The 13,147-nt window shown below is 38.5% G+C and overlaps 1 protein-coding gene across 7 annotated transcripts in view; it reads left to right on the top strand.

The window, feature by feature from the left end:
* LOC126203429 (bifunctional 3'-phosphoadenosine 5'-phosphosulfate synthase) overlaps positions 1 to 13,147 on the top strand; it is a 365,659-nt gene that overhangs the window by 299,641 nt on the left and 52,871 nt on the right. For all 7 annotated transcript variants that reach the window (XM_049937746.1, XM_049937743.1, XM_049937744.1 and 4 more), the window contains 4 exons: positions 4,147 to 4,382; positions 4,680 to 4,818; positions 6,162 to 6,280; positions 6,363 to 6,566. In XM_049937746.1, the coding sequence (XP_049793703.1) occupies positions 4,147 to 4,382; positions 4,680 to 4,818; positions 6,162 to 6,280; positions 6,363 to 6,566 (698 nt within the window). The remainder of the gene's footprint in view (positions 1 to 4,146; positions 4,383 to 4,679; positions 4,819 to 6,161; positions 6,281 to 6,362; positions 6,567 to 13,147) is intronic.

The raw sequence follows: 13,147 nt of genomic DNA, 5'->3' as shown, positions 1-13,147 counted from the left end.
TGAAATTGGCTATTTTTCCCTTCCAGGCTACCTCTGTACTAATCATTTCTGCAGAGGTGACATAAAGGGAGGGGACTGTCTAATTCTTGCCAGAGACAGTGTAGACTGTAATCCAGCACTCAAAACCACACAACTGAACTACAAAAACATTTGAACATGTAGTAGTAGAGATTAAATTCATTTATCCTTTAGTTATTTACCAGTATTCATTTCAAAAATAGACGTGCGATCCAAGTGTACAGCTCAAAGTACCCTAATATTTTGCTATATGGTGACATTAACATACTTGATTGAAGAGAGTCTGCAGCTTGGCAAAAACTAGTGTATATGTTAAAATGCTATAACATGGAAAATATGAACCACAGACCTGGAAGAATAAAACCTGCTAGTTCCTCTACTATTGACAGTTTTCTTAATACCGACAACTCATTGTCACGTACATTAAACATTATTTTTAATGGTACATTTGATAGTAACTATTTGATATTGAATATAGCCGTGCCAAACACAGATAAGCAGAGACATACCAGCATTTATAGAAACAAGTATCAGTGGGAAATAAGAATATTGTAGCAACTCTCACACATTTGCTCCACACTGCTGACTGGATGGATGTTCACAATGCCTGTCATGTTGACATTAAAATAAGTGAACTGATGGGTACTCTGCAGTATTGTTATGATGTAGCATCTCCTTTCAGATTTACATCTATACAGCACCAATGCAGAAATAATTAAATTTAGAAATACAAATATCTCACAAAAATAGAAAAAATAGTTTCTTGTATACAACAGAACTCTATATATTGAGTTATTTCATGACTATTTCAGACTGTATAAAAAATTCTCAAGTTATTCACAAAGCCAAGAGACTACAACCTGCAAATTATAGTCAACACTAGGAATAAACCTAAAGCCATGTGGGAAGCAATAAAAGAACAGTTGGTAAGAAAAGCAAGGGTCAGACAATAATATACATTAAGAATGAGGATAGGGTTGTCTCTGACCACAGAGAAATACGTGAATTAATCAATAACCTCTTCATAAATATTTGCAACAAGCTTTCTTCTCTTATTAGTTCGTGTGCCCTCTCTACATCTACATCCATTTCTGCTTCCATACTCTGCAAACCACTGTGAAGTGCATGGCAGAAGGTTTCTCCCATTGTACCAATTATTAGGGTTTCATCCCATTCCGTTTATGTATAGAGCTGGGGGAGGAATAATTTTTGAATGCCTCTGTGTACACTTTAATTGTTCTTATCTTGTCCTCACAATCTGTATGTGAGCGATATGTAGGGGGTTATAGTAAATTCCAAGAATCACCATTTAAAACCAGTTCTCGAAACTTTAGTCAATAGACTTTCTCAGTGTACAGTAGATTAAGTCTATCTTCAAAAGTCTGCTAGTTCAGTTTCTTCAGCACCACTGTAACACTCTCCCATGGGTCAAACAAACCTTTGGCAATTCGTGTTGCCCTTGCCTGTATACATTCAATATGCACAGTTAGACCTATTTGGTACAGGTCCCATGCCCTTGAGCAATATTTTAGAATAGGTCACATGAGTGATTTGTAAACAGTCTCCTTAGTAGACTGATTGCACTTCTCCAGTATTCTAACAATAAAGTGAAGTCAACATGTGTTACCAACAAATGAGCTTAACTGATCAATCAATTTCATATCCCTACAGAGTCTTACACGCAGATATGTGTACGAGTTGGCCAAGTCCAACTTGACTGACATGTTTTTTTTCATTTTGTGAAATGCACAATATTGCATATCTGAACATTTGAGGGAAGTTGCCAATCTTTGCACCACTTTGAATATTTATGCAGCTTCCTTCAGACAGTACTTCATAACAGATAACTGCATCACCTGCATAAGATCAAAGTTTTGACAACAAGCATAGGTGATTCAAATATGTTTTGGAAATCAATAAATATTGCATCTACCTGATTGCTTTGATCCAAAACTTTCAGTGTGTCTTGTCAGAAAAGTGTGAGTTGGGTTTCATGTGATTGATGTTTACAGAATCCATGCTGATTGGCATGGAAGAGGTCATTCTGTTCAAGAGACCTCATTATGTTTGAGCTCATAATATGTTCTAAGACTCTGCAACAAATTGATGTGAGAGATATTGGATGGTAGTTTTGTGGATAACTCCTACTACCCTTCTTGTAGACAGCTATTACATGCGATTTCTTCCAACCACTGGGCATATTTTGTTGTTTGAGTGATCTATGATAGATTGTAATTAGGAGAGGGGCTAACTCAGCCACAAATTCTATATAGAATCGGATAGGGATTTCATTGGGCCCTACACTTTTCTTCAGTTTTAATTACTTCAGCTGTTTCTGAACATCACTGACACTAAAAATGATTTCACTCGTCTTTTCAGTGCCACAAGGACTAAATTGGGGCACCTCTCCTTGGTTTCCCTTCATAAAAGAACATTTGAAAATGGAGTTAAGCATTTCACCTCAATTTTAGCTCCTGTCTCATTCACTAGGGCTGGACACTCACTTTGGTGCCACTAACAGCCTTCCCATTGACCACTTTTCTTTGGGCTTTGTGAAAGATCATTTTGCAATATTCTGCTGAGATAGTCATTGAAGCCATTACACATTTCTCCCTAGACAGCCAAACACGTTTCATTCAGCATCTCTCTATCTATAGCCCTATGTTTTGTTTTACATCTATTACGCAGTACTCCCTGTTTCTTTAGAAGTTTCTTTACAGTCACTGTAGACCATGGGTGGTTGTTCCCATTATAAACTGTTCTACTGGGTGCATATCTATCCTGCGCATGATTAACGATTCTTTTAAACTTGAACCATAGTTATTCTATATGCTCCTGTTCTGTAACAGCCTTTCCATCGACTATTTTTCTTTGGGCTTTGTGAAAGATCATTTTGCAATATTCTGCTGAGGTAGTCATTGAAGGCACCGTGCATTGCTCCCTTGACAGCCAAACACGTTTCATTCAGCATCTCTCTATCTATAGCCCTATGCTTTGTTTTACACCTATTACACAGTACTCCCTGTTTCTTTAGAAGTTTCTTTACAGTGACTGTAGACCATGGGTAGTTGTTCCCATTATAAACTGTTCTACTGGGTGCATATCTATCCTGTGCATGATTAACGATTCTTTTAAACTTGAGCCATAGTTCTTCTATATGCTCCTGTTCTGTTCAAGTTTCAAGTTCCTCATCGAGATATGACATTATCGATTTTCTGTCTGGTTTACTGAACATATATATCCTTCTGAATGTTTTAGTCATCCTTTGCACTTTGGTAATCATTGTTGTCATGATCACTGATACCATTTTTTGTGTGGACATCCCAAAGACTTCAGGTATGTTTGTTGCCATTAGATACAAGATATTTCCATCATGAGCAGGGTTCCAAACTATTTGTTCTTGGTAGTTTTCAGAGAAGGCATTTAGCAATGTTTCAGCATGTCTTATGTGTTCCCCAAAAATTTCCAGAACATTGTTTCTTGATCCAGTCACACCAATTAAAATCTCCCATATTATAAAACAAAAACTACACCCAATTGGTTTTGTTGGCATATCCAATATCTTCTCAAAGATTAGATTAGATGTACTTTCATTCCAATTGATCCATAGGGAAGAGATCATCTGGGATGTGGAACGTATCAGAAAACAAGCCTATACAATAAATATTTACAAAATGAGAACAGATATGCTGAGTGTACTGGCTTAGTGGTAGTCCAATGAGCTGGCTTGAAGTTTTACTCATAAAATGTGCTTGGTTAGTATTTTAATCATTTGCCAAAATAATTCCATACAAATTAATGATTTCTTCATTTTCACGTGTTTTCAACTCCATCATAACATATTTGTAACAGCCAAGATTTCTGTAGGAGATTTGTTTAGCTGTAATAGAAGCAGGCTATTGCTCACCTCAAGAATGAACTTCATAATTGAAAAACAGCCACTCCAAATAGCTCAATTTAAAAATCTGGCTGTGTTATCTTTATACTGTTATTGTTGTAATTTAATCTTGAACATGAATGATATTCTGACTTTAATACAGGTACATGTCTTCAATAATCCTGTTACTAATGTTGAGTTTTTCCTAGTTTTAGTCTGCTGTCACACTAATATAAATTTCTTTTCCATAGGACTGTCTGGAGCAGGAAAAACATCTATTGCATTTGAACTGGAAGCATACCTCATCTCACGAGGTATACCTTCATATGGTCTTGATGGAGACAATGTGAGAACAGGCCTCAATAAAGATCTAGGCTTCAGCAAGGAAGATCGTGAAGAGAACATTCGTAGGGTGGCTGAAGTGGCGAAGTTGTTCGCTGACAGTGGAGTTGTTGCATTATGCAGTTTTGTTTCTCCATTTTCTGCTGTAAGATTAAAACTTAATTTCTTTTTAAAACAAAAATTTTTATAAAAATGAAAAATGTTATTAAAATATAATGCTATTTCCATTGTTGTAAGACAATTCTGTGGTGACAAAGGTACAATGAAGACATCAGAAACTTCTTTTTATGTGTGATGTTCTGAAATGCATTATTTTTTATTAATTTTTGTTTTCATAGCAAGGGTCTGGTGTATTCAGTTTCTACCAGTGTGTTTAGAACATGACTTTTTCACATGGAAATTTCAAAAAATACATTAGCATCTTTTTTACCGTACATTACAGGACAGAGAAATGGCACGTAAAATCCACAAGGAAAGTGATTTGCCATTTTTTGAAGTCTTTGTTGACACACCGCTGAATGTATGTGAACAGCGTGATGTTAAGGGCTTATACAAGAAAGCTAGACAGGGAAGCATTAAAGGTAATACATGACATTACGTGTTTACTTTAATTTTCTAGCTTCAATTTTTTTCTGTCTGCATGTGTTGCATTATTATTCTCCATTGTTTGATGTATTTAAATGTAAGCTATATTATTCTAAAATGAAGAAAGTTATAAGACAGCAGAAGAATGCTTCTTTATTTTCACCAAAACTAAAACAGCTTAAAGAGAATGAAAATAAACACATTTTGAAATTGAAGTTTTTGTCTTATTAAATTGTTGGAAAATAATAAGAGATGGATGAAAGATTTACAATTGGAAGATAAAAAGTTAAACTCTGGATAAGGGAAGGCAAAACATCTAGGGCACAACTTGGGAATAACATGATATTGCATAGTTAAGATTCAGTTTTCAGATTACTAATATTGAATTGTGAATAATGAATACCATATGTCAGAGAAGAGATCAAAAAACCAGAAAAAAATCACAGAATATTGATGAAAAAAGACCATAAGAGAAAAATGTGTGAACAAGAAAAAAATAAAACTAAAGAGAAGAAGAATATGAAAGATATAGTTGATAATTGTGACTGAGTTTTGTATATTCACTAACACTAATTTTGAGAGTATTTGACACCAGAATTGATCACCGTCCCATTTTTTGGAGGGGAAACACACTGTCTCCCTTAATTAGGAAGGATTAGAATGTCTTTACCCATCTGGATGCTACAAAAGAGCAGAAAAACTAGAGATAGATAGGAGCACATATATAACTATGGGAAGAGTGTATTCTGACAGGCAGACATCTATCCTCAGCGATTGTTCATGTGTTTCTCTTTTTTGAAGAGCTGATTGTTATGTTTCTTGTTTAGATATGTGTTTCATCTGGATATTACCTATGGCTTTCTGTTTCATGACTCATAATTTGTGTGGAAATGGCTCATTCAGTTCCAAAACACATAATTTTTATGTTCATTTCAGCCTGTTAGGATGTCTGACAGAGAAAATTACAATAAATATAACTCTAGTGTAAAGGCAAGTGCAAAAATTATGAATAAATATACAAAAATGCATTAACACAAAGAAAAAAGGGTATGAGACAGAGTAGGCAAAATTCTTGATAGCAATAAATAAGTAAAAGGAAAGTGAATAAAACATTAAGTTTAAGATATACAGTACTCTCAACAATACAAATTTGAAGAATCAGCCAAAAGTGAACTGCATCAATTAATATTCCCAGAAAATATTTCAGATAACCTAACCAGTTACAGACATTTTATCTGCATTTCAGTTAACTGCAATGTGTTGACATTTAAAGATTAACTATTTGATACAGATTGTGGGACTGAGACTATGTATTTCATAACATGTTTGTCTGTTGCAGGTTTCACTGGAGTTGATCAGGCATATGAAAAACCTGAAAATCCTGACTTGGTAGTGAAGACAGTTAACTCGAGTGTTGAAGAAAGTACAATGCAAGTTGTAGAATTTTTACAGGAGCATGTAAGTTAAACATAGTAGTACACTAAGTTTTTTGTTAAATATGTACATAATGGCATAATGACATAATGTGTTAACATTTAAGGGTATAATTCCACCAACATTAAAAGCGAGTGATGAGGTCCATGAGCTGTTTGTACCTGAGAACAGGCTAGCAGCAGCAAAAGAGGAAGCAGAGCATTTGCCTGCTTTGGAAATCACAACACTAGACCTTCAGTGGCTGCAGGTTCTATCTGAAGGATGGGCTTCACCCCTTGAAGGCTTCATGCGCGAAGACCAATTTTTGCAGGTAAAGTAGACATTTGAAAGTGTCTGAAAAAAGTTAACTTTTATTTTGTATATGTCTCTTCTTAATATTTTTAAATCTTAGTGAGTGCATGAAGATTGCCCCTGATTAGTTATTAATGTTATGATCTTGTAAATGTAACTATCTTCTATTAGAGGTAGGGAAATCACTGAAAAGGGTGTCTATTAAGAAGTTGACAGAAAATATGTCCGTGAACAAACATTAACAGAAAATTAAGTAGTTGAATCAGAGCTTTATTTATCTATGAAAAATTGAAGAAAACTTTGGGATAAACAGGAGCAGTCAATGATAAGGCAGGAAAATCACAGCATAATGAGATCAGAGGAAACCCAATAATTACTATCAGTATTATACTAGATTAACAACAAATAACAGAAAACATTTTTAAAGAACTTGTTGACCATAAAGAACAAGTGGAAATACCAAAGAGACTGGCAGTCATGGAGAAGCTCCTCTGTGCTAAGGGAACCAATAGGAGTCATCAGGTAGGTCGCTATAAAAAATTTAGCACCTCTTCAGTGTGGAAGTCTTTCAGTTATTTTTGCATCTGGGTCTTAAATAAGTGGACCATGCACTCTGTTTTCCTGTTAGATTATGACTGAATTGGAGGAAGCGAACATGGTGAATGCCTGACTGCTCACAGAACTCACAAAATGCCTGAGACAGGAACTTGGGTCCATTGCCAGAAACAAGGGTAACTACAAGATCTTCCACAGAAAAAAATTATGCGACAGCTTGAATAGCCAAGGAGCACTGGACCATGTGTGGAAAATTCAGAAACACATCAAACAAATTAGCCAGAACACATTAAGAAATAGACCCAAGAAATCAACATGAGTGCATTTCCAAGGCTTTATTGCTGGATGTCATGGCTCCTAGGTCATCATTCTGTGCCCGTGATGTAACAGCTGTAAAACCTCCAGCAGCAAACTCCCGGGATTGACCATCTAGAGAGATGCATCATCTGTGGAGATGAGGGGGACCCCATCGAAGACGGAGAGGTGATGCTGCAAGACAAAGTAGTTAGAAATTGGACTGGAACAGTGACTGGAGGACAAGAAAACCAACTCTGTTGGATGAGGCGGACTACCTGCCTGAAAACAGGCTTGGCCGATTTTGCCTTGGCAACTCAGGCACTAGTAATCAGAAAACCATCTACTGCTTGGCAGGAAGAGACATCCATGAAAACACACGATCTCCTCCCAAACAAACATGGGGTCCAGGCCAACAGGCTGGTGTAATAAGGATTATGCATTGGTGGGGCACACCATGGAGCAGATGTGAATGTCATATTTGTATTTGGAGGGTAACAAAGCCCACTGCAACAACTTGTGGGCTACCTTATCAGGGACCCATATGGATTAAATAACAAAATCCATAATTAGTAGGAATTTGGTGCCATATAAGAAAACATGAAATTAGGGACTGCATACACAACAGCCAGAGCCTCTTTCTCAGTCTAAGAGTACTGTACCTCTACTGGACTGAGAGTTTTGGATGAAAACATAAGTAGCTGCCGCATTCCAATGGGAGAGGACCACCCCCATGTCATGCTTTGTGGTATCTGTACCCAAAACCAATGGCATGTTGGAATGTGGTGCTGACCAGAGGCATTCCGACAGCATGGTGAAGGCCCGGTCACATCCTGAAGACCAGACAAAGGGAGCACCTTTGCATGGAAGAAGATGCAGTGGGTGTGCGAATGAGGACACCTCAGGAATGAACTGATAGTAATAGGCAATTTTACCTAAAAAAAAACCTGCAGTTCACATAATGACAAAAGAGACATGGCAAGTCGATAATGGCTGTGACAAGACTCTCCATGGGTCAGATGCCTTGCCTCGAGCTGATGTGGCCCTGGTACTCAAGAGATGGTTGGGAAAATTTGGACTTTTGCAGACTGCAGTTTTTGAAAGAGTGCTGGAGGTTGTGCAGGTGATTTCTCATAGTATGTCCTTTAATGATGATGTCATCTAGGTAGTTGAAGCAGTGTGGAATATTGTATGTGACCTATTCCAAATAGTGTTGATAAATTGGGAGGGGGGGGGGGGGCCTTGTGACTCCAAACATCAGCTGTTGGTATTGATTAAGACCAAATGGTGTGTTAATGACCATGATATGCTTGGATGCATTATCCAGGGTAACTGGTGACATGGTTTGGAGAGACCAGTTTTGGAGAAGAATTTATCCATTAGTGTGTGTCTGAACAGTTCATCAGGATGTGGCAAAGGAAATGTGTTGACCATGGACTGTGAATTCACAGGGGCCTTAAAATTGCCAAAAATGCTTAATTCATCAGAGTGTTTCTTAATAAAGACACATGGTGTGGCACATTCACTAGAGGAAATGGAGAGTGAGCCAGTCCAACTTCACCTTGACTTGGAAGTGAAGGGCCAAGGGAATGTCTCTAGCACGAAAAAATCTAGGATGAGCTGACTGCTACAAGGTTATGTGGGCTCAAAAGTCTGTGGTGCGTCCTAGCTGTTCTGCAGAAATTTTGAGTGCAGAGATTCCAGTGAGTGATAGGGGGCCTCAGCAGATACTATCTTGTATGGAGCCCATGTCCAAAATGCCTAAGGCCTAAAAGGCATCAAACCCAACAATGTTTGCTAAACTATTGTCATGGATGGCAATAAAGGTAATAGGTCAAGTCACTGAGTTATAGGTGACTTCAGCTGTGAATTGGCCACGCAAGGGGATTTGATGTTTCCCATATCCTGTGAGGCGCCTGTTTACTGGTGACAACTGTGGAGAGCCAAGGTCTAAATTTGTTTGGCCTTTAAGCAGGGAAACTGCCACACCTGTGTCTAAAAGCAGGTGCAGCTGACATGTGAGAATGAAAGTCTATATAAAAAGCTTATTGGAATCATGATCGGTAATCAGCCCTAATGACAAATCTTCCTACATATCCTTTCCATGATCTCTGATGCTGCATTCTGTGCAGTTGAGTGGCAGACTACTGCAAAGTGGCCTTTTTTCAACATATGCAGTAGATGGCCCAACAATAGGGACATTCTGATCTGTCATATATGGAGCAACGCAACACACATTACGACAGTACTGGACACTACATGCTGAAGTTTGAATAATTTGACTCAAGCCCCCACGTGCTATGGCACAGAGAGAGAGAGAGAGAGAGAGAGAGAGACAGTGTGTGTGTGTGTGTGTGTGTGTGTGTGTGTGTGTTTTACACTCAGCTTAATTGAGTGGCCCATAGATGTGGCTGGTCTCAATGTTTGGCTATGTTTTTCATCATTGGGTGCCAGCTCACACCTGTCGTAAGCTGAAATAAAATATAACAAAACAATGCAGGCAGGTCTTGTGGTGAAATTTAAAATATTGAGTCACTCACGTTGATTCATAATTTGAACAAGTAGTTTATTTTTCTTCAGTATATTCAATATACACTTAAAATGCTCTTACATAAGGGCGGCTGTTAATAACTGATGCAATAACACTTCACTATAAAATTCATATGTCACGATCACGGCACTCGACAGTCTATTCACAGTTCACAAAATATGCTCTGGTTTGCTGTCCTAAACACTTTTTGTGCTCAACTTGATCATTTTTTAACATCACTATATACATACTTGTCCCCAAAAGTGGCTACCAACCCACTACTACCACCTGATGCGCGGCACGTCCAGCTCTTAGTGTCGCTCAAAACCAACTCCCTGTCATCAAAGATGGCCACCCTATGCACCCTCAAAATGACTGCCAAAATCAAAACAATGTTTGACAAAAAGAATTATGAATATTCTAAAACTAGACACAAAAGCACATCTGATACATTGAAAATTATGTAAAATTTACAGGCAATAACAATTTAAAGTCCAATTTTATGTATCTGCCACCATTTTTTCACAAATAATGTTCTTGTGGCGCGTGATATTGCTTTTCCCAGATTTCTGATATTTAACATAAATAAACAAATAAAAATACGTACTTAATTAGTCATCTACCTCTTTAAATTTTAGAATGCTGCCACCAGTTTTGTCTCTTTAAATTTATTTATTACCAGAAACACAGTTTCTCTCAGTGAATCCCATATTCTGACCTCTCATTCAAAATTGGTAAATACTATGCTAAATCAGCTATGATTGCTCGATGCAGCTCTACTAGCTGCATCTGTAGACACGATGTTTATATTAATTGCCAAAGCATTACCGAAATATTAGCTTTGGAACTTTCATAAATTTACAATTTTGAAGACAACAATAACTTTTAAACTATTATATATTTTTGTGGCACATCTAGATAATTTAGTTTTACATATTTTTCTGTCCATAAGTGCCAAGACGCACCTTCGTGTCACCCTTAGGTCTGTTTCTATCAATTTTTCTGTAGAAATAAAACCCTGCCAAGTGCTCGGGTTTTTCCAAGGCTGCGTAAATGCTAGCCACTCACCACAGCCCCATAGCAATTGCAAGCCATGTGCTCTGTGGTGGGAAACTGCCACTCTAATCTCCCGTCACAACTAGTATGCTCACAACATGATGTCAACAGGGAGCAGCAGCTGGAACTCATGAGTACTGTGTGGGAACTGCTGAATCAGCTGGCTTGCATCACTATGACATTGTCCTACCCAGATGAAGTGATCATAACTGGGCCACCATGTGCCACTGTAACATCACAACAGGCTTCCAGATGCTGACCAGCGGCATGTGAGACCTCATACAACTGGGCAATGGACAAAACCTTTTCAATGGAGGAGGCCTCTTACTGGAGGGCCATTGCTCAATATCCTTGTCTGAGGTGGAGCAGATGATAACTTCATGAACCATGATGTCCATGTATTACTCTTTTGACTAGACCAGGGCTTCCCAACATGTGGTCTGCGGACCCCTTAGGGGTCCGCTGGCTCTTTCTAGGGGGTCCGCAGCCACCTTTCACCAAATCATGTAAAATAATAAGTAAAATTATTGAATAAAAATTTGAAAATCAAATTCATCAAAATTTTTTTTTTCGTGTGAAAAACATGTGTACTTTTTCTTCAGGTCATATTCCCAAACAGCCTTTGCGGTTCGTAAGTGAGAACACATACACAGTTTAGTGCCGGAGAATGCGGCTTCTTTGATCGACTGTTTCGCAACAATACGGGCGCCAGCTCATGACGCTAGATGCGCTGAAACCTTTTTACGCAAGCGCGGAGCGAGCTTTGTCGACCAATCGCAGTGCTCGCTGGCATGTATGCAGCCCCAGGCATCGTTAAATGTTAAACTTGCTTTGTCAGTGCACTACCTATTTTATAAGTTGATTTTTGACCAGTTTATTACTTCTAACATGGATCCGTGGCTGAAGTCAGGATCATTGAAGAAGGGTGCGGTTTCTCCATTGCCTTCACAACAAGGGAAGTTTCCAGTTGAAATGAATGAGGAGGGAGGACGACCAAAGGAAGAACAATCACAAGAACCTCCAAAGACTATGGATACTTCGGGGGGGGGGGGGGGGGGGGGGGTCATTGGGAACATGGCACTTACATTAAGAAGCTTTCAGTTCCCATAGGTTTCTCTCTGAAAGTTAAAGTTACTCTGCTCTTGATTGACTAGGGGTCCGCCAAGGATTTTCGACTGTAGATGGGGTCCGCCAGCTGAAAAGGTTGGGAAGCCCTGGACTAGATTGTGACAAAATGACAATTATGACTAAGGCTGTTGAGGGTTGAGGCCCAGGTGTAATACGACTGATGGGGCTGTTTCTTGTGTTGGTGAAATTCAGCTCTAGTGGCCATGATATGTATGCAGTGGCAGTAATAGGAAGACAGCAACAAACATAAGGTGACAAATAACAACAAGGAAGCTTCCTGCAATGGGACCAACTGCCACAACACCTGATATGAGAAATCCATGACAAAAACAGAGCATGAGATACCTCCAGAACTGTAACATGGAATGCATGAAAATGCTGCCATAGGTGGTGTTCATACTCCTCCCAGTCTTTTACTGCCTTGTTGCTTGTCAGGAACTGTGGAGGAAATGGAGCCAGAGATGAATTTTTGGAGAGCAATTCCAACACAGCTTGTTGCATCATCATGATGAGATCCTTCTATTGCTGCACCAGTGTTTGAATCAGAGACTCCAATCACCACAAAATGTGAAAAGCAACTGCACAACAAAAAACACATGAACATATGAGCCTACTCATCACCAATGTCTTCTAGTCCCAGAAGAGAGAACACCACCCAATGACTGACACAATAAACATTATTAAGTCTAGAAAACAACTTATTATAATAGGTACATTTGCCATAGAGTGGCTCACAAGAACAGTCCAATAACACATATGCAGAAGTCTCTAAGAACTGTTGCTGGTAGAGTGCACAGATAAGAGTGGCGGCTTCTGACAGATGTCTAACTTCTAGTTGCATCTGGTGACTTCTATGGTGCGCCTCATGACTGCATGCCCAAGTCTCGGGTGTGGATCAGTATTGGTCACTACTACTACTACTACTACTACACATAGCTAATGCCTGGAAAATGTTTCAGTATTCATATTTAGGTAGCTCCTACTGTTGTTACATTTTTGCAAGTGTAATGGCAAATTTAGTTTATATTCTGCATCAT

The sequence above is a fragment of the Schistocerca nitens genome, chromosome 9, assembly GCF_023898315.1.
Source record: "Schistocerca nitens isolate TAMUIC-IGC-003100 chromosome 9, iqSchNite1.1, whole genome shotgun sequence".
NCBI lineage: Eukaryota > Metazoa > Arthropoda > Insecta > Orthoptera > Acrididae > Schistocerca > Schistocerca nitens.
This window is presented reverse-complemented; position numbering and strand designations above follow the sequence as displayed.